Source organism: Elaeis guineensis, chromosome 1 (genome assembly GCF_000442705.2).
Source record: "Elaeis guineensis isolate ETL-2024a chromosome 1, EG11, whole genome shotgun sequence".
Classification (NCBI taxonomy): domain Eukaryota; kingdom Viridiplantae; phylum Streptophyta; class Magnoliopsida; order Arecales; family Arecaceae; genus Elaeis; species Elaeis guineensis.
This window is the reverse complement of record NC_025993.2, coordinates 25,903,845-25,925,563: the sequence shown is the minus strand read 5'-3', so window position 1 is coordinate 25,925,563 and position 21,719 is coordinate 25,903,845. Positions and strand designations below refer to the sequence as shown.

General features: G+C 36.9%; 1 protein-coding gene and 1 non-coding gene across 2 annotated transcripts; both read left to right on the top strand.

Moving 5' to 3' along the window:
• The first annotated feature begins 1,747 nt into the window (after positions 1-1,747).
• On the top strand, positions 1,748-15,324 carry LOC105035672 (potassium transporter 26). Its single transcript, XM_010911311.3, has 8 exons — positions 1,748-2,219; positions 2,294-2,516; positions 11,277-11,522; positions 12,968-13,018; positions 13,143-13,403; positions 13,482-13,534; positions 13,625-13,994; positions 14,263-15,324. The coding sequence occupies exons 1-8, from the start codon at positions 2,019-2,021 to the stop codon at positions 15,075-15,077; spliced, it is 2,220 nt and encodes a 739-aa protein (XP_010909613.1). The 5' UTR covers positions 1,748-2,018; the 3' UTR covers positions 15,078-15,324.
• On the top strand, positions 8,476-8,581 carry LOC140854944 (small nucleolar RNA R71). Its single transcript, XR_012138038.1, has one exon. It is a non-coding gene; the product is annotated as a small nucleolar RNA R71 (small nucleolar RNA).
• Positions 15,325-21,719: the final 6,395 nt, after the last annotated feature.

Below are 21,719 nucleotides of genomic sequence, written 5' to 3'. Positions count from 1 at the left end.
TTCTTAAATTTTCACGACCCAAAAGATATTTTCTAGGCATTATTTTTATAGATAAAATAATAAATATTAGTTAAAATTAGTAATCAATAAATCTGAAGTTTGAAATAATAGAACTTGATTTAAAGCCTTTTGATAGAACAATAGAACTTGCTTGAAGGCTTTTTTGATGGAACAAAATTTGAGCAAAAGCTACTGTAATTGTAATAAAAATTTAAATCTGAAAAATAAAATAAAATAATTAATCAATTACTTTAAAAATAATTATGTAAATAGTTATAAAAGACTTAAACTGTAGCACAGTGGAAAGTTGAGGAGATCTGCATACTGCAACAAAACATACAGCACATCCATTAAAAAAAAAGTACTATACTTTCTCTATTATATCGCAACAAGCAGATATCATTTTTATCATAAATACAAAAAATAAGTGCAAATTCAAGAATATGATGTAAAAGATATTAAACTACATTACCACGGCATGAGAATAACCAGAAATTCTCCAGAGAAAAGCAATGCAACAAAAAGAATAGGATATAGTAAAAAAAAATAAAAAAATGAAGTGAAACCACAAACTGTCTAGAAAAATAAGATGGATATAAAGATCATGATTATATTTATTTAAAAAAGCAAGTTCTAGGTGTACAATATTAAATATATTTCATCATATGCAAGGATGCTGGCCTATTGATTGAGATTCTTACGTAGACGAGCCAAATTCCATATGCCTAAACTAATCAGATCATAATCAACAAATCCATGCAATTATATTGTGTGGACTATTTTTTTTTTTTATTGTGTGGACCATCTTTTTTTTTCTTCTTTTTTTTTTCACAATAAAATAGAGAACTCATCCTCTCCTTTCTTTAACGGAATAGGGGACTTTTTATTCTCTCGTTCCTGAGGCAAGGGAGATCCTCCTCCTTGGCCAACACTACCCACAACTGAAGGGGTGGTCTCTGATGTTCGGACGATGACAACCACGGCTCTGGTGACCGACGGCGATCCAACGGTGTCGGAAAGATCAAAAAAAAAAAAAGAAAAAACAAGAGAACTTGCTCAACTAAGATTTCAAAGATTTTTCTGATAATAAATCGGTAAAAACTCAAGCTTAAAATCCATAGCAAATTGAAGGAGGAAGATTAAAAAGATTTATTTGACTTTTTGATGGATTTTGATCTGATTTTTGATGTCTAAAATAAAAAAGAACTATTGGTGAATAGTAAAATAAGGAGAAATCAAATAAAATTTTACGATGATTTTGTGAGAAAAAAATTAAAAGATCAAAATATTTAAATAAATTTTTAAATAAATCTTTAAATATCAAAATTGGTGCGAGGTGATGAAAGCTGAAAAGCCATTTGTTGGGTGCTGTTTGAGAGAACGATGTTTGATTTATCAAAAAAAAAAAAAAAAATTAGGGGCTTGAGACGGTCATCCAGATCGATTTGCCTCAAGACCGGCCTGAGAACGGCCTTTGGTTTACCAAAAAAAAAAAAAAAAATCGACGGCTTGGAGCGGTTGTCCAGCTCGACCTGCCCTGGATATCTATACAAATATAGATAGATTCGTGGTTTTTTGGAATAGTTAGAGGCCTCTGACCCCGGCGCCATTCGCCAAGGCACCGATCCGAAGAAGCTGACGGCGACTCCGATCTGCCGTTGTCCCCTCGTAGTGTGATCAAAGTCGGTCGGTCCTTTGGGGCGGCCAAGACGATCCGGCAGCCAGCCTTGGGAGGTTAACGCAGAGGAGGCGCCCGTGACCTTCACGGCCTATCCGATCGTTATACCCCGGCACGGACCGTCGTGATCAAGTCGTATCCTCTCTCCCGTGAGCTTCCCAGATAAAAAGGGTAACGCGGGCCGCGTAAAGTTTTTAGGCCGGACGCGGAGTTCCGTGAGAGGTCGAAGCTTCCTCGTTCTCCTCCTCGTAACGCTGTTGGCTGTTCCCAACTGCCCTCGCCTTTCTCCTCTCTCGTGCAGAAAATTTTAATCTTGGTTTTTGGTCTCTCGTCACCAGAGATGGAGGAGACAAGAGGAGGCGAGGTCATCGTAGATATGGACGATAGAAACCCCAAAGAAGATGGAGAACAGGAGGAGGCAAGAGGAGGAGGCGACGCCGTCGGATATATCGAGAATGCAAACCCTAAAGAGGATGGAGAACGGGCAAGAAGAATGCTCAGCTTCGGCAACACTTACAAGATCCCAAAACGCCAGCCAACTGTGTGTTTTACATCTCAATCTTTTTCTTATCAACTTCTTGGAGCGAAGTATAATGTTGATGGAAAATTTTGCAGAATTTTACGTGGATGCAAACGCTGCTGCTGAGCTTTCAGTCGCTTGGTGTGGTGTACGGTGATATCGGAACTTCTCCTCTCTACGTTTTCTCTTCCATCACCTTGCCGAACCCGCAGGAGAAGGACGTACTCGGTATATTGAGTTTGATCTTTTGGACTTTGACGATGATGGGTTTAATCAAGTACGTACTGATAGTCCTGCATGCTGATGATCATGGAGAAGGTAAGACGATGACATTAACCTAGAAATCGTATTTCCTTTTTACTCATTTATCACTGCTGTTTGTGTATTATATTTGGTTTTATTTTTAATTTTTGCGTGCTTGTGTTTCTTTTGGGTATTATTTTTATTTTCCGGTAAGGATTAGAAATAGAAGATTATTTGTATACTTTGAATCAGGTTTTCTTTTGAAAACAAAAATTGCGTGCTTTTAAAAAGTGTTTTTTTTTTTTTGGTATTTTCCTTTTCTGGTAAGGAATAGATATAGAAGATTATGATGAATTACCTGTCATGTTTCCTATCGCACTGAACGAAACTGAAAATAATCATTAAAAAAAGGCAAAGAGTTATGACATCATTGACATCCCTCTTCTTTTGAAGAATTATACTTACCATTGCAGAGGGCTTCGGCTAAAAGGATTTATGGAATTGAATGACAAATCTTTTTAGCCGAAGCCCACTGCAATGGTAAGCTTTCACAACAATATAGGATGGTTGTCATGCATAACGACAAATTTTTTTTTTGATGCAAAGAGTTAATTCAGGGAAGACCTAACTCAGGTGGCATTATATTAGCTTAGATAGAAGTTTACAATACTTATTTATAAATATGAAGTAACATGAGAAGAAAGGTATTGATTTCCCATCAAGCATCTGCTCGCTGATAGGGATTAGGTTACCAAAATGCATAACGACAATTAAAGTCATTAACATCTGTAGCCAACTAACATGGCATCAGAAAATATATTCAAATTCGGCTTTTACATACTGGGGTTAGGTTCCCTTGATCCAATACTTGCAGTTGAGAGAAAGGGGATTTTTATTGGGAGAAAAAGGAATCATATTTCACCAAAGTGCAAATGTTGCTATCACCTCCCAAGGGTCAAGCATGGTAATACCAGAGGGCACACGGCATCTCTCAATATTTTGTTTCTATTATCTCTTGAAACTAATACATTGGCACTGATAGTCCTTATCAAACATGTTACTGGCAGTCATGAATGCTAAAGAATATAGAGAGGGTGAATGTATACCAGTAATCTAAGAATGGCTCTTGTCCATTGTTCATTAAATATTATTTTTCTTAATTTTATGCTTCTAATTATTAATGGTACTTTTACTGAAAAAAAACAGAGAACAATAAAGGTGCTTCTGTTTTTCTCCCCAGTGATGCCTAATTTGCTCTAACAGTCACTATATTCTGAGCTTCTTATCTAATTATGTAAAATCATCTAGACATGATAATAGTCTACCATGCATTACCTAGCACATGAATTTTATTTATTCATGTACAATATTAGTCTTCAAAGAATCCATTTTTAAATTTATCAACTGGAAATTATCTCTTGCATTATGATTTTTCTTTTCTTATTTAAATGTTGGCCATCTCTGGTTTAGTGATACGTAGTCGTTGATAGCACCAAAAATAACTCTACTCACTACGTAAGTAGGATAAGTCGAGATCGTATCCTCAGGGATCTTGGGCTAAGTTGAGATTACAAAATAAAAGAAAAAAGTATTGTTTTGATTTAGAAAATAAATTATCTTAAAATTGATGTAATTAGAAAATAAAGAGCTCGGGAGTTTTGAATTAATTTTGCACTAGCAGAGTTATATCTCTTTTTTAATTAAATAGATGCGATTAATCTTAAAAAAAATATCTATCTTTTCTCGACACACCCCGTACCTATAGATCACGGCGTGCCTTCGGAAAGTACTAGGTAAACAACTCTTCTTTCCTCGGCACGCCCCGTACCCATAGATCACGGCGCGTCTTCGGAAAGTAAAAGTTGTTCCTAATATTAATCTAACAGGAAAGCATAAATAAAAGCATATGAAAGAGAGCAAATAAAGAACTCATGACGATTTAAATAAAAAGCATAATCTTTATTGCATATAAAAAAATACAAGAAAGTTTAGAACAATAAACCTATTCTGTGTCGTTATAAAATTTCTTTTCCACTTCCGAGACTGCTAGCCTAGCTGCTCATGGAGTAGTCCCTTTCTCTTCCTCTATGCAAGGCTTTAGAAGAATTTCTGAGCTTCCCCCTCCAATGGGAGTACAAAAGTCTTTTTATAGGTGTTAGGAGGGAGGAGTTTTACATGGTTTTCTGATGTGGGACTAAAGAACATACTAAGGACTAAAAGATGGATGGATGAGATGGAAAGATCACAAGTAGATAAAGAAAATACAAATTCTTCCTCTTGAAGTATTTTCAAATATATATTTTTTTCTTTTAATTTTTAGATCCAGCTATCTGTTCGCCACTGTGTCCGCACGCACAACTCCTCGCAAATCCGCCATGCCGTGCGAACCCATCGTGCCGCGCGAACTTGTCGTGTCGCGCCCGCCATGCCGCGCCCATCGTGCCGCGCGTCCGCTTCCGTGTGAACCTTCTGCGCGCCCGACCATTAGCTGTTTACGCTCCAATTTACAAAAAGAAATTTTTGTTTCTTTAAAATGACGTCTATATCTTTTTTGGTTCCTTGCATAGTATCTTCATTTTCTATAATACCGTATGCATCCTTCTTTTATTTAAATTTTATTTTAAGTCTAATTTTTTTTAAACTTGAGTCTTTTTGATCTACGAATCGGACTCTTTGTATCGGCAATCACCTTTCCTGTAAAACATAAAAAGAAGCATCAAATTCTTAATAAATAAAATAAATTAAATATAATTTTTTATTTTAAATGACTTAAATTAAGTGTTTATCACACCCCCCAACTTGAATTTTGCTCGTCCTCGAGTAAAATAGATATATCAGCATTGTGTACCGACTCGATCTTGAATAAAAAGTTAGATTAGGCATCCCAAAAGGTAGATGATACCTGGTCAGACCATTAAAGAGATACTTCATTGGATTATCAATTTGACCCAATTAGTGGCTGAGTATTAACTAAAAAAATTTCAAGAACTTTTCTTTCACCAACTCTCCACTTTACTCTTTAAATCCTCTAACTTAATGTGAGAGAGGTTTATTATTTTCTTATAATTTAGTCCCCTTATTATCCACTATATATATATATATATTTTATATAATATTGCCCACCTTTTTACGCGAACCACAATACTTACTTAGGCGAAGGGGCCCGGTTACTCAGTAGGAAACTAATATATTTTTTTTTTTAAGTAAATTTTAAGAAAAATTTTTGCATACCTCAATCTTTTCACCCAATCTCTCATGAAGCAGATTCTTTATTGAGATTAGTAAGAAGAGGGTTGTAGAATCACTCCTAAAATTTGGTCTAGTCTAAACCCTATAATTTATTGGGTTTTCTTAATAATTTATTCCTCAGTATCTCTAAAATTATCTTGACCATTAATCATTCATTGATTAGGATGCCTAATTGACTCTTAATCAGAATAAAATTCAGATACACAAAACTAATTATTTCTGACCATACTCGAGGATTTGATTAATTTTCATTTCCTTTCCCCCCCCAACTTAATCTACATTGTCCTCAATGGAGTAGGAAAGCAAAGAAAATAAAAGGAGAGAATGCACCTGGGATAATTTTACTTCGGAAGTTGAAGATAGCTTCATTGATTAATAGGTTCTTGTTCTAAATTCCTGCAGCTGCAGTAAAGTAAAAAAATATGAAATCGTTAGGTTGCCTCCCAACAAGCGCTAAATTTTACGTCTTCAGCTAGACGTCAAGTTTATTGACAGACTCTTCCATATAGAGCGATCCTTTATTCTTAAAAAAAATGAAGATCAGTTAAAATAAAATAAAAGAAATTTGGGTTGCCTCCCAAAAAGTGCTAAGTTTAACGTCTTCAGCCAGACGCTAAAAGAGTGTCTATCCTATTGCTGCTCGAATCTTAACATGAGTGTCGATCTCTCTTTCAGAAATAATATGTCCTAATACAATTTCTTTTCGCACCATGAAATGGCTCTTTTTCCAACTTAGGACAAGATTTGTCTCCATACACCGTTTAAGAATTTTGGAAAGATCATGGAGACAATCCTCAAAGGTGGTTCCAAACACAGAAAAATCATCCATAAAAACTTCAAGACATTTGTCCACCATATCCGAAAAAATGGTCAGTATGCACCGTTGAAATGTAGCGGGTGTATTGCAGAGCCCGAATGACATACACTGAAAAGCGAAGGTGCCATAGGGACAGGTGAAGGTAGTCTTTTCTTGGTCATCCGAAAATACAGATACTTGATTGTACCCTGAATAACCATCAAGAAAATAGAAGAAACTTTGTCCTGTTAACCATTCTAAGATTTGGTCGATGAAGGGTAATGGAAAATGGTCCTTCCTAGTAACGGCATTTAGTTTTCTATAATCTATGCATACTCGCCATCCAGATGATATGCGAGTGGAAAGCAGTTCACCTTCTTCGTTCTCAACCACAGTAATACCTGATTTCTTAGGTACTATTTGAGTGGGACTGACCCATTTACTATCGGATATGGGGTAGATGATTCCAGCATCTAACCACTTTACCACCTCTTTCTTTACTACACGCATGTTTGGGTTCAATCTCTTCTGCATATCTCGATGGGGTTTGGCATTTGCCTCAAAATAAATATGGTGCATGCAAATGGAAGGATTAATTCCTTTTAAATCGGTAATGGACCAACCGATAGCCTCTTTGTGTTCCTTCAGAATACCAACCAATTGTGCTTCCTGATTAGGGGTCAAGTCTGATGCAATGATTATCGGGAGGGTGTCATTGGGTCCTAGAAATATATACTTGAGCGTAGCAGGAAGAAGTTTCAATTCTAACATAGGTGGTGATTCTAAAGATGGGACTATTGGTGTACTGGCTAATGTGAGCAATGGCTTATACTTGATTGTCCATGGAGGAGTGGTTTTATCGTGTGGTGTATCCAACAAGGTGTTAACTTCTTTCATATATCCCTCAAAGTCATACACTCCAAAGTGAGCCAAGCAAGTATCTAAGGGGTCTGGTGCTAGAATTGTGGGTGTTGCATCTTCTATAATATCTTCTAGTGTATCTATTTCAAAGCAACTATCCATTGATGGTCCTTGGGAAGCACCAAATATATTCAGTCTCAGTTTTTTATTCCCAAACGATACGTCCATGACTCCTGTCCTACAATTAATGCATGCATTTGCCGTAGCTAGGAAGGGTCGTCCTAAGATAATGGGAATTTGTCTGAGGTTGCCACTTAGTTCCATGTCAAGAACCAGAAAATCAACTGAAAAGTAAAACTCATCTACCTTGACCAAGACATCCTCAAGCATTCCACGTGGTTCCTTAATTGATCTGTCGGCTAACTGCAGTGTGACTGATGTGGGTTTCAGTTCTCCGAATCTAAAAAGTTCATACACCGAACTAGGTAAAAGATTCACACTTGCCCCTAAGTCCAGAAGAGCTTTTTCAATGTGATAATTTTCTATAATACAGGAAATGATGGGAGCTCCTGGGTCCTGATATTGAGGTCGAGGTGCGGTAGGGCCAACCACTGGTTGTGGTCTTCAGAAAAAATTTGGATGGTTTCTCCAGCCAGGGTTATAAGTATTCGAATATGGATCGTTTCCTAGTCTGCGAGCTTGTTGGACTTCAGCTTGCTGAACCTGCTCGTGCACAAACTCAGAAAATTGAGGTGCGGCTGGGCATTCACTAACAAAATAGTTCCGACTTGCACATAATGCACAAACTTCTTGGATTGGGTTAGGTGGAATCAGGGATTATCCAGTATTTAGAAGACGGTCTAATTTTTGGGACAGTTCATCTACCTTACTGTGGATATCCATGACGTTTCCAATCTGATAAATCCCACTTTTTTTTTGTTGAAGCATGGGTTGTTCTCTAGAAGTGGCAGACATATGATGTAGGGAATTCTCACTAGTGTTTCAAAGAGCTACCAGGCTTCATCCTCACTCTTTAGCATGAATGTCCCACCACATGATGCATCAACCATTTGTCGGTGTTTTTCTGATAGACCATCATAAAAATACTGACAAAGTTGCCATTTAGGGACAGCATGGTATGGACATTTACGAATGAGGTCCCTTAACCTTTCTCATGTCTCATGAAAAAGTTCACCCTCCAATTGAGAAAAACTAGTGATAGCTTTTCTAATTTGATTTGTTTTTCCAATTGAAAAGTATTTCTTGAGAAATTCTCTCTGAAGATGATCCCAAGTTGAAATGGTTATAGAGTCTAAAGAATTTAACCAATGCTTGTCTTTGTCCTTAAGTGAGAAAGGGAACAGTTTCAACCTAAGGGCATCATCGGAGAAGTTTTGGATTTTTACTGTGGAACAAATTTCAAAAAATTCATCCAAGTGTTTGTATGGGTCCTCGTTACTAAGTCCATAGAATGATGGCAACATTTTAATAATGCTAGACTTAATCTCATATTGGGTAGCTTCTACTGGAGGTGCTTGAATGCATGGAGAGTAGGTATACGAGGATAGAGTGAAATATTCTCTCAACGGGTGTGGAGGATTAGCCTCACCAGGTGCAGCCATGTTTCTAACTCAGATAGTTCTAAGAGTCTTTTCTAATTCTTCGTCTAATGGTTGCAAGTCGGGTTTTAATGATCGTCGACCTAACATGCAACTAAAAGGTCTATGTAGGACTATCCTAATCTGTTAAGGATTTTTTTTTTTAAGAGGAGAAGAGAAGAGAGAGAAGAGTTCTAAAGAAGAGATCCTAAGAAGTCCTAAAACTGATAAAAGAATTAGTTGTGGTTAGATTTTAATTACAATCAAGTTAGCACGCAGTGGACTCTCTATCCTAAAGTTACCCTAGTTCTAGACAGCTCCTAACTGTAGTTAGCCTTCAAGCCCTCCAAGTCAGAGCTTGACCAACCAACTAGCCAGATAAGTGTAAGGTCGGTGGGAGTCCCCCCATTGCTTTCCTTAGACATCAATTAAATTGACCAGGTCAGCGAACGGAACCAATTAAAAACCACCTTCCTTCGGGCCCAGTCATCCCGCAAACCACTTGTCTAGACACCAGTTAGCTGACCAAGTCTAACCTGGTTCAACTCTCAGGGTCACTTGTCCTAATGAGCTCAAAATCCTTAGGGGTCAACGTCTAATTAATTTTAGATTAAGGTCTAGGTTATGCAAATGCAAGGGAGTGATTTGTGAGCTAAAGAAGGGTGATCAAATCTCCACCTTATCTTAGTTATACTGGGTTGCGCCCTTAAAGTTAATTATGGAGATGTAATGCAAAGAAACAAGGTGTCCAATCAAGTTAGAAATTTTTATATTTGAGATTACGCTATTTTAGTTAAGTGTTATGAAATGTCAGTGGCTTTTTTTTTTTTTCCAACTGTGCCAAGATCTCCGGCAACGGCGCCAAAATTTGATGTGTAGTCGTTGATAGCACCAAAAATAACTCTACTCACTACGTAGGTAGGATGAGTCGAGATCATATCCTCAGGAACCTTAGGCTAAGTTGAGATTACAAAATAAAAAAAAGAAGCATTGTTTTGATTTAGAAAATAAATTATCTTAAAACTGATGTAATTAGAAAATTAAGAGCTCGGGAGTTTTGAATTAATTTTGCACTAGCAGAGTTGTATCTCTTTTTTAATTAAATAGATGCGATTAATCTTAGAAAAAATACCTATCTTTTCTCGGCACATCCCGTACCCGTAGATCACGACTTGTCTTCGAAAAGTACTTGGTAAACAACTCTTCTTTCTTCGGCACGCCCTGTACCCGTAGATCACGGCACGTCTCCGGAAAGTAAAAGTTGTTCCTAATATTAATCTACAAGAAAGCATAAATAAAAGCATATGAAAGAGAGCAAATAAAGAACTCATGACGATTTAAATGAAAAGCATAATCTTTATTGCATATAAAGAAATGCAAGAAAGTTTAGAACAATAAACCCACTTTGTGTCGTTACAAAATTTCTTTTTCACTCCCGAGACTGCTAGCCTAGCTGCTCATGGAGTAGTCCCTTTCTCTTCCTTTATGCAAGGCTCTAGAGGAATTTCTGGACTCCCCCCTCCAATGAGAGTACAAAAATCTTTTTATAGGTGTTAGGAGGGAGGAGTTTTACATGGTTTTTCGATGTGGGACTAAAGAAAATACTAAGGACTAAAAGATGGATGGATGAGATGGAAAGATCACAAGCAGATAAAGAAAATATAAATTCTTCCTCTTGAAGTATTTCCAAATATATATTTTTTCCTTTAATTTTCAGATCCAGCTATCTGTTTGCCACTGTGTCCGCGCGCACAACTCCTCGCGAATCCGCCATACCGCGCAAACCCGCCATGCCGCGCCCGTCGTGCCGCACCCACCGTGCCACGCGTCCTATCGCGCGTCCGCTTCCACGCGCCCTACGCTCCAATTTACAAAAAAAAACTTTTGTTTCTTTAAAATAGCGTCTATATCCTTTTTGGATTCCTTGCATAGTATCTTTATTTTCTATAATACTGTATGCATCCTTCTTTTATTTAAATTTTATTTTAAGTCTAATTTTCTTCAAACTTGAGTCTTTTTGATCTACGAATCGGACTCTTTGTATCGGCAATCATCTTTCCTGTAAAACATAAAAAGAAACATCAAATTTTTAATAAATAAAATAAATTAAATATAATTTTCTTTTTTAAATGACTTAAATTAAGTGTTTATCATTTAGCATAAATAATCTCCTTGTTTTCAACTAAAGATGTCTTAGAAGTTTGTTTGGGAATTCTATATACATGGTATTATGTAGATCTAGATCAAATGCTTATTATCTTCATCCATTTGCATTATAATTTATGTTCATATTTGGTCAACCTTTTTCCATACTTTCTTCGCTGGATATAGGTGGAACCTTTGCTTTATATTCCTTGTTGCGCCAACATATACATTTCAAGGACAAGATGATTATGCCAAGTACAAGGTTAGATTCGGATATTAACTTGAGATATTATAGTAAAGGCAGTGGATTACAGTCTAAGGCACAGAAATTCTTGGAGAGGAACTCTAAAGCACAGATTGTGATTACCATCATAGTATTGCTTGGAACTTGTATGGTAATTGGTGATGGAGCCCTTACTCCTGCGATTTCAGGTACTTATCACTATTGATTTCATTTTTACTGTTTGTGGAGATCTTTATGTGCAAATAAGTAGCAATACGTACCTTAACCAAAGCTCATGTTTGGTTAACCTCTGAAACTAAATGCTACTTTAAACTCAAATTCAAACCAGACAAAATTAGTAATTGGTGTTTGACGCCACTTGGGCTATACTTTCCATCAACCTTCTTCTGAGGCATTATACCTTTCTTATGTGCTCAAAAAATAGATGGTTCAAAGGAAAAGAAGAATGGTGCATAAATGCAAAATCAAGCATAGACAGATAGAAAGAATTCAGCTGCAAATATTATCTTGGAGTTCTTGTATATATATATATATATATATATTACCAGAATTGTTGCAGATCCACCATGTTTTGTTTTATAAATATAAAATGAATCAGAGAAAGACTTTGCAGCCAAGTAGGTTAGAAGGTAAGAAAATAAAAGGAGAACAAGTTTACACTCCAGCAGAAATACACAATGCACAAATCAGAAACAGTTAAGCAAGACAGCCCTAAAAGAAAATACCCTCCAAAAAGTTCCAAACGTCAAGGATGACAATAAAGCAGGACCAATAAACAGGTTATTCAGGTCCACTGGTGTTTGCCTCTGCTTATTTGTGGATGTTGACACCTGTAGGTACAAGTATCTATGCAGCACAAGGAAGTTAAATTACATAAGATTCTTAGCATAAGGAAATAAAAATATAACCTTATATATTTTCATTATTGAATCATCAAACATTGGAAAATATGACACATCTATAACTAACATAGACCCTTTAAACTCTCAACAGTTATGACTAGAACAGAGGATCTGAATTGCAAAGATTTGTAGTTCAATAAGCAAGAAAGAATGGCTTGAAAGTATCATAAAATATAATATAAAAAAGATGAAGATTAATGATAAAAGGTTTATTCATTCTAGAGACCCATGTTAATTAAACAAATGCATAGATTTTGTAATGAAATCTTCTTGTTTACTACGTTACAGATTATTTTGGTGCATGTATACTGGGCACCATCTAGGTAAACTCATACAGATTGTTGTATATGAAACAGAGTAGATTCTTATCCTGAAATATTCCTGCACAATGATTTTGACAACTCTATATATGATTTGATATCCTCTCTTTTGCATTTGTTGAAAATACTAGGGGAAAACAAGAAAAGAAAAACGAGGGGGTGGGGGTGTGGGTTAGGGGGGAGTAGTTAATTATTTACTTGGCTTTTTTTTACTTGAAGCAAGAAAACCAATGACATCATCAAAATCATAGTTTTTTTTGTCAACTTTGTCTCTTCATTATTTTGTATAATATTTTAAGTTAAATTTCCATATAGAATGCATATAAATTCTTGTGTGCACAAGAACTTACTTTGATGGCATTTTTCCATTGCTTGGTCATAATATTTTAATTTTTTCATCTCCTTTTACAGTTCTTTCTGCTGTCCAAGGAATCCAATCAAGATCCTCGAAGATTACACAAGGCAAGCTTTGCTCTCTCTCTCTCTCTCTTTGTGGGGTAGCTCATTTTCCTATTGTTGCTTTTCTTATGCCTTAATCAAATATCATATAATTCTCTGCTAAAATACTGAAGCTTACTTGCTCCAGATGATGTTGTCATCCTCTCCGTGGTCATCCTACTCATTCTTTTCCTCTTTCAAAGATTTGGGACAAGCAAAGTTAGCTTTTCTTTCTCCCCCATCATGCTTCTTTGGTTTGGATTCACTGCATCCATTGGAGTGTACAACATCATCAAATTTTACCCATCAGTCCTTAAGGCACTCTCACCCCATTACATATACTATTACTTTGCAAGAAACCATAGAAAAGGGTGGGAGCTCTTGGGTGCAATCGCACTATGCATAACAGGTCAGTATTTGCTGCAGTTTTGTGACTAGGAAATATGTGGCACATGGAATGTTTTTTTAATTATGAATTGGTAGTCAGGTGCGGAAGCTATGTTTGCAGATCTAGGTCACTTCAACAAAAATGCAATTCAGGTAAAAGTGTTAGTTTTGATCATCTTATAAACTTACATAGGGACCGCTGTATCTCCTAACTAGCTAAACCTTGATAATCTGTGTCTGCAGCTGGCTTTCTCTACCTTGGTTTATCCTGCATTGATCCTTGCCTATGCCGGTGAGGCTGCATTTTTGATCAAGAACCCTGATAAGATTAGCACCACATTCTATAGCTCTGTGCCTGAACCCATATTCTGGCCAATGTTTGTGGTGGCTACCCTTGCTGCCATTGTTGCTAGCCAGGCACTGATATCAGCAAGTTTTTCCATCATCAGGCAATCTATGGCACTTGGCTGCTTCCCACGAGTGACCATGAAACACACTTCGGACACGTATGAAGGCCAAGTCTACTCCCCTGAAGTGAACTACTTCCTAATGATTGCTTGTATCTTAATAACAGTAGGATTCAAGGGTGGTGCAGAGATAGGAAACGCATTTGGTAAGTAGGCCTTGTCTAGCTCATTCTATTCCCTTATCCATCATTGGACATTTGCAATTCAGAAATTTCTTGTCTTTGTTACTATCATGAATATAACCAAGGAACAGTTCTAGCAGCATAGAAGGGAAGGGGGGAAAAAATAATTAGACATGAGGGAATGGAAGAAAAAAATAAAACTAAGATACTTTATTGTTTTGCTAAGGATATAATGCTTGGACTCCCATCTCTAACCTCTTTCTAATTTGGACATGATTCTTGTTTTATGTAGGAGTGGCGGTGATATGGGTGATGCTCATCACAACATTCCTCATGACTGTGGTGATGTTAGTTATTTGGGAGACCAACATCTTCTTTATATCGTTATTTCTCATGGTCTTCATCACTATTGAAGGTGTATATATGACCTCCTTACTGCACAAGGTTCCACAAGGTGGGTGGGTTCCTTTTGCAATTTCTGCCTTCTTCTTGGTGATCACATTGTCCTGGACATATGGGAGGAGCAAGAAGAGTAAGTATGAAGCAGTAAAGAAGATGGATCAGGTTGAATTCAATCAATTGATAGCATGCAGCACTCGGGTTCCAGGGATATGCTTCTTTTGCACTGATTTAATTCATGGAATTCCACCAATTGTGCGGCATTATGTGCAACACGTTGGTAGTCTTCGTAAAGTCATGGTGTTTGTCACTGTGAGAATACTACCAGTGAGGTCTGTCCTCCCAGAGGAACGTTTCCTCGTAGCCAAATTGGGCTCAGAAGGGGTATACAGGTGCTTAGTCCAGTACGGATATATGGACAAGCACAGTATGGAGGGGGAAGAATACATTGCATCAGTTGTTTCAGCCTTAAAAGAGATTGCTGAGAATGCCCAGGAATCTGAGATGCTAGATTCTGCACTGAACAGTGGAGCAATCTTTGTGTTGGGAAGAATCATACTCCAGACGAGTCTAAGGAGTGGCTGGTGGAGATCTTTCATCATCAATAACTTATATAGGTTCTTGCAGAAGAATTTCAGGTCTAATGTTGCCACACTCAGAATTCCCCCAGGTAAGATCTTGCAGGTAGGAATGGTCTATGAGATTTGAAGATTTTCATGAGGATTACCAAGGTATTATTCAATCAGCTGAAAACTTTGCTATAGGTTAAGCAGTTTGTCATTGATCTGCTATATAGTACTGAAACCTAGCATATCTGGTGTGGTGATTGAAAACTATGGAAGGAAATGTTGGATGGTTGGATTTAATATGTTTGAATCATTTTGAATGAATTAATTTTGGTTACATAATTTTAGTTCATTCAGTTGTCTTGTAGTAATTCTAAAATAAGGGCAAATATGAGAAAGTGTGTCAAATGAAGTGATTTTGCTGTTTTTTCCCATGCATGAATATTCACTGTGGTGGCATTTCCTACATATATAGATGCATCAGTACGTATACATATACGTATGTATTCATGGCCTATCATTTATTCCCATTTGAAAGCATTGGGGCCAAGAATTATAGTGCGACTTTCTTTCTATCAACTTATTGACCAAAATCTATGTGGATAGTAAATTACTCAGCGGCATGGAAACTGAGTGCCAAGCGTGCTCATGGTCATGCGACAGCATTTGGGCCTAAATGCTCTTAGAAGCATTATGGCATCTCTCTCTCTCTTAACTTGTTCAAAGTCTGTGTGGATGGTACACATAAACACATATGTAGATACATTTAACATCCCTCTCTAGAATTATTCTAGTTCAAGTTAATTACTATGTCATCCTTTTTTCTCACTGAAATAAATAATTCACCATTCATTTCAAATTTAGCAGTAGTCAGTACTTTTTTAGGGAAGCAGCTGAGTTGACCATTATTTTTCCTCACCATAAACCTGAGTCCGCCTGACTTCTCAACCTGTATAGCTCCTTATAGAGTCCATAAGAATGTTGATTCTTCATGTGCTACCAATGGTTAAGGATGAAATACTTAAATTTTCAAGTGGTTCTTCTGTGATTCGACTATGAAGTAATCAAAACTCGTTTTTCTTGACAAGACTCCTCTTTAACACAAAGGCCACGAAGTGATGGCCTTTGGCTTTTGAGCTTCTTATGCTGCACCTCCTCTACCTTCTTCTTTACTGATTGCTCAAACTAATGGCAGGATAACCTTGGGCTCCTCGGTGTCCACCCTTGAGAAAAAAACACCTCATGAGCATCTCCCTCTAGAGAATTCGCCTTTGGCTTTCCCGGCATCTGGCACGAACCTCCACATTCTTCCAATATTATTTGACAGAATTTTTGACAAAACTATGATCCAACCATACACACACAGAATTTGAAGTCAAGCTCACCAGCTTATGCTTAGCGACTAAAAAGGCTAGTAGATATGGAGTGCAGCGACAAGCAGTGTCAGCCATGCTGCCATCTTCGATGCCGTTAACTTTGTTCTAGCAAGCAACAATTCAAGTTATCCATGGCAGAGCTTTTCCCCTGGACAAGAAACATGCTCCCCTCCCAACAATTGGACGCTTACTACTCCAGTGACTCAGAATGAACTGGGCCTGGTCCTCTTGATCGACCTAAGAAACAAATGGATCAGCCCAAATTGCCAAACTGAAACCTAGCAAAAAAAAAAAAGGCCCGGCACATGCTTGGGGAGGGGGGAGGGCTTGAGATGCATGTGCACGGCACGTGCTGTGAGGGAGGCAAACTCCCACTCCTGATGGGAGTCACCTTCTTTCAGATTTTGCCAATAGAAATCTGATATCGAGGGGGATTCTGATGCCGCCTCCATCCTATTTAAATCAACCCCTACCATCTCTTTGATTCTCCATCGAAAATCTTGGTCTTAGGTAGAGTTCACCGGCATTTGCTCGAATGATGTTCACCACCATCACTACCAAATACTGTTAGAAGGTAGGTAAGATCCCAAAAATCTTTTAATTAACCCTTCTCTGCCTCTACTTTAATCCATGGATCTTAGATTCCATTTTGCTAATCGCTGGATTTTAGTTAGAAAAAGGGGTATCCTATTTCCCTATTTTTGATGTTTTGGCCCTACTTCCTTTTCTGGCGGTCTTTGTTTCCAATGTTCATCACGAGGTCTTTGTCTGGTCCCTCGCATCGGCACTTAGCCATGGTCGAAGCCTAGCCGCCAATTGCCATAGATTTCTCAAGTTTAGTGCCGATGCTTTGTTTTGGTCGATAAACTTGACCTGGTCAAGTTTATTTCCAGTCACCATTCACAAGGGTGATCATTGGTCCTTCCGTCAGCAATCACCATCAGTGACCCATCCCTTCCTCTGTTAGAGACATAGAGTCTCTGTAATACCTAGAACCCTATTAAAAAAAAAAAAAGGAAAGAGCCACAACGTGTGTGGCACTGGCTGGGAAATATGTGAACGACTCACTTTGGAGGTCATCTTTCTCCAAATCGGAGGGAGTTTGAATGCCTGAAGGACTCTATTAAGGAGAGGATTTGAGCTTGGTTTCAAGTCTATTTAAAGGCTCTGATCCCTTACTTCTTCTTCACCAAAAAATTATCATAGTTCGCTACTTTTTTCTCTTTTTTTCCTCTTGATTACAGGTGGTTTAATATTGATTTGGCCATCGAAAATTGGATCAATTCCCATTAAAGATCAGATAAATTCCTCTAATCATCCTTCCCCTCAATCTTCTATAGTTCATAAGCTTGAATCTTAGCCAAATTTCTACTGAAAATTCCTTAAAAATTTTGATCATCGATTCCCTTTTTTATTCATGTTTCGTTCTTGATTTTCCAACACTGTTTGCCACTGGTGGTCAACAGACCAAGCCAATTGTTGCCACTGGGGTCTGCTCCTTCAGCCATGGGTATTGCCGGCTGGGAGGAGAACCTTATCTATTTTAGGAAGGAGAACACAAATCCCCTGCTCCATTAAGGAAGAAGAAGAGAAAAAAAAGAAAGAAAAGAAAAAAGGAGGAGAGCTATTCTCTCTGTGCCCTCTCTCCCTTCTCTCTTGGCTTGCAGCCTATGTTCTCTCTCTAATTTCTCTCTCTTCCTTCTCTCCCTTCTCTCTTTAGCTTGCAACCCACTTTCTCTTTCTAATTTCTCTCTCTACAACTTTCTCTATCTAGCATTATCTCCTTTTATGAAATTTATCTCTCTAAGATTGATCGAGTAAAGAGCTTTTTTTCGACGATTTTAATTGAGCTTAGTAAAAAATTTTGATCCTTGATTACCAGACAGCGTGCTAGTACCCACCTTAGCTGGATCCACATACCATCAAATTTGATTCATTTGATCTCTATAGAGTCAATTATATCTTAATCTGATCTTGATTCAATAAAATTATTTGATCAAACTGATCTTTGATCGCCAAACACTGTGTTGGCCTCAGTTGTTGTTAAAATGTGGATCATGATTGGAGAGGCTGGAGCAGTGGCACGTCCTCCCAGAAGAGAAACCAACAAGCAAGTCTTGATTGGAGTTGGTTTCAATGGAGATCCTTTGACGCTCAAGTCAGATAACATTGAAAATAGATGAGGAGGAGTATAGAGAGATTGTTCGCACGCACCTTGAGGGGTCTCCTTTAGATCCTTTTATAGATGAAAGTTAAAAATCTATTTCAGAAAGTTACATGGCCGATTCAGGCACGATGTGGTGAGATTTTCGATTGAAATTTATGAGGTAGTTATTGCACCTATCTTTTTCATTTTGAAGTCGATTAAATATTACGGACACTTTTGAATTTTGAAATAAGGACGTTGATGTATTGCCTAGCTAGACAACTGAAGAGAGGGGGTGAATTAATTTTCAAATATTTAAATGAGATATGTGTAGATTTTTAAAAATAGTGAGAAATATGTGCGTGCAGAGAATTGTGCAGTCAAGTAAGTAAGAATATATAAGATATGGAAGAAAAATAGAATGCAAACGACACACAAGCATCATAATTTTTATAGTGGTTTGGTGCCCCCAGTATCTACGTCTACTCCCCAAGATCCTTTTAAAAATTTTACTATAATTTGTCCAAGATTACAACAGGATAGTTTTTCTAGGCTCAGTATCCAAAATCCAGTTGGTTTTGTACGGGATCACCAACCAAAATCTAATCCAAGCCGACCCTTAGCTTACAATCCAATTTTTAGGCTTGGATGAGCCTATCCCCTAGCTTCAGTTTCTAATTTAAACTAGTTACAACAGAATAGAAGAAAATAAATTAATAAAGCTATACAAAGCTCCTTTAATGAATAAATGATCGTCGATGATGCTTATGGAATCTCTTTTGAGGAAGCTTTTTCGATTGAGAGACTTGTTTTCTTGCTGAAAAGACTCTCTTGATTTGATTGTTCAGGTGGTTGTGGAGTAAAAGCTTTCTATTCAATGCTTCTTGGCCTTTTGTTATTGCTTTTTATTTTTCTTTTTGATTTTCACTTTCTTGTCTTGTCAATCAGTTGTTGGAAGTATAAAAACACTTGTTTGCAAGTCCATAAAACCATTTTTGACCATTGACATCTGAAATAGAGCCGTTGGAGAATAATTTGAAAAGTTCTGAAAATTCTATAGAACTAGCTGTTGGAACTCGAGTCAATTTGAATTAGGCTTGAGTCGACTCGAGTGGCCTTCGAGTCTATTTTTTCAAAAGTACAACTCTCTATTTTTTTCTGTAACTTCGACTCGAGGAACTCGAATCGATTCGACTTACCACTCAATGATTCAATTTTTCATTCTAGATAATTATACTTCTGTCATTTCTAATTCGAGTCAACTCAGATGAAATTTGAGTTAACTCGAAGGCATGCCAGCTGAAACATTTATGTGCCCGAACTTTCTTTACTTCTGATTTTCAGCTTGAGTCAACTCGAATTTTGCTTGAGTCGACTCGAATTGCCCTCAACTGAATAAAATCTATTTTAATCCCATTCTTTTATCTTTTTCACTTCCAATTCAAAGTTTCTTCACTCCATTTAAGCTTCTAAAATCTCTTCCTTTGAATTTATTTGAGCCTTTAGAATCAATCTTTTGATACCTACTAATTTTTTTGAAACATCAACTTAATAAAATCATTAGAAAAATTATATGCTCAAATATTTTGCTATTCATCAAAATCAATTCTTGGGATCAACAATCTTTTCTTTTTTGATGATGACAAAACTTTGAGTATATGAGCAATTGATTTACAAATGTAGTTTAAGAATCAAAATTAAGCTCAAGCAAGTTTGAAGATGTTGTTACAAGATAGGGATATAAATCCTTTTTGATTTTGGATCTTGCTCCCCCTTAGTTTATGCCTATATTGTTAAGCTTAGATTTATCTCTTCTTCAATAATACAAGATAATATCAAGGCAATATCATGATTTAAATAATGTTTACATGATTCACAGATGTTAAAGTAATATATAAGTATTAAAAACAATATCATTGTTTCAAGATTGCATAGAAATTACCAATATAATAATTTCTTCCCTTAAGCATTGCAGCATTTTGTAGCTTGGTTTGCAGATAATCAGATTGATTTTTCATATACTTTTATCTTCTTACTTTTAATTAATTAGATTTGTCATATCTTCTTAGTTTTATACTTTGTGGCTCATATACCTTTATCTTTTTACTTTTAATTAATCAAATTTGTCACATCTTCTTAGTTTTATACTTTGTGGCTCATATACTTTGTTCTCCCCCTTTTTATCATCATACAAGACAAAATGTAAATTATAGCACATAATAAATTAGAAGGTAGAAGTCATTAGATAAAATAGAAGTCTTAGACTGCATCATATACAAAATAAATGTACTGCACAAAACAGTAGTCGCAGTATACCAAGATACAACCAACTCAAAATATGTCCATACATCAGAAATCTAATACATCAGCACCTAATACATCAAAAATCAAACTAGATATCTAATAAAGCTAAACATCCATAAGCCACTAGCTTAGAAGGAATGTCTAAAAGCTTAAATGAGCTAATCTTAGAGGTGGAGGGTCCATCTCGTCAGCTCCTGATCCTACTGGATAGATTGATCACACTCAAAGCTAGAAAACCTACACCAGCCCTAGTGTAAACTCTGAGTGGAGGTCGAGCCTGGTTGGTAAAAGGCTGAGTGGGAGGATAAGATGTGGACTAAGGCTGGAGCAGAGTAGACTGAGGCATAGAGGCTCTAGCTGGTGCGTATGCTGCTGCTGTTGCCAGCACTACTCCAGGGGCTATTTGCTCAATCATGTCCAATAAATTACCCATGAAAGATAAAACAGAGAGGATGCCCTTCTGCTAAGCTCGCTCGAGTTCTCTGATGGCTGATTTTATCTTAGTACTCCTGGACTTAAGGCTCTCCCTCAGTCAAGCTATCTCCCTAGTCAAATCAGAAATGTCAGTAGGTGCATCTGGCTCAGGTCTTTTCTACTCTAAGGTAGTTGATCACCGTTGTAGGCGATCAAAAATAAAAACTAACTCAAACTATATAGATAGAGTGAGTTAGAATCATATCCTCGAAGATCTAAGGTAATTATTTTATGAAGAAGTAATAAAAGAGAATTGATTGTAGAAAAAAATAAAATAATGAGAATTAAATTGTAAGTTTAAAGTAATTTATGAACGAAACCAAGTTAGAGAGATAATCCAAGAATTTTGAATCCATCATGTAAAATAGATTTTATTTCTTCTTTTTTATATGGTAATATTAATACTTGTGATTAGGATATTAATATAGTTTATCTCTGAGAGATATAGATCGTATCCGTAGATCACGTTTCGTCTGTTTAGAGT

Bases quoted from the DNA above. Each gene is read 5' to 3' on its own strand.
- LOC105035672 (XM_010911311.3), top strand. From the start codon at position 2,019: ATGGAGGAGACAAGAGGAGGCGAGGTCATCGTAGATATGGACGATAGA. The intron at 2,517-11,276 runs GTAAGACGATGA...CGCTGGATATAG, and splicing joins TGCTGATGATCATGGAGAAG to GTGGAACCTTTGCTTTATAT. The intron at 13,019-13,142 runs GCAAGCTTTGCT...TACTTGCTCCAG, and splicing joins ATCCTCGAAGATTACACAAG to ATGATGTTGTCATCCTCTCC.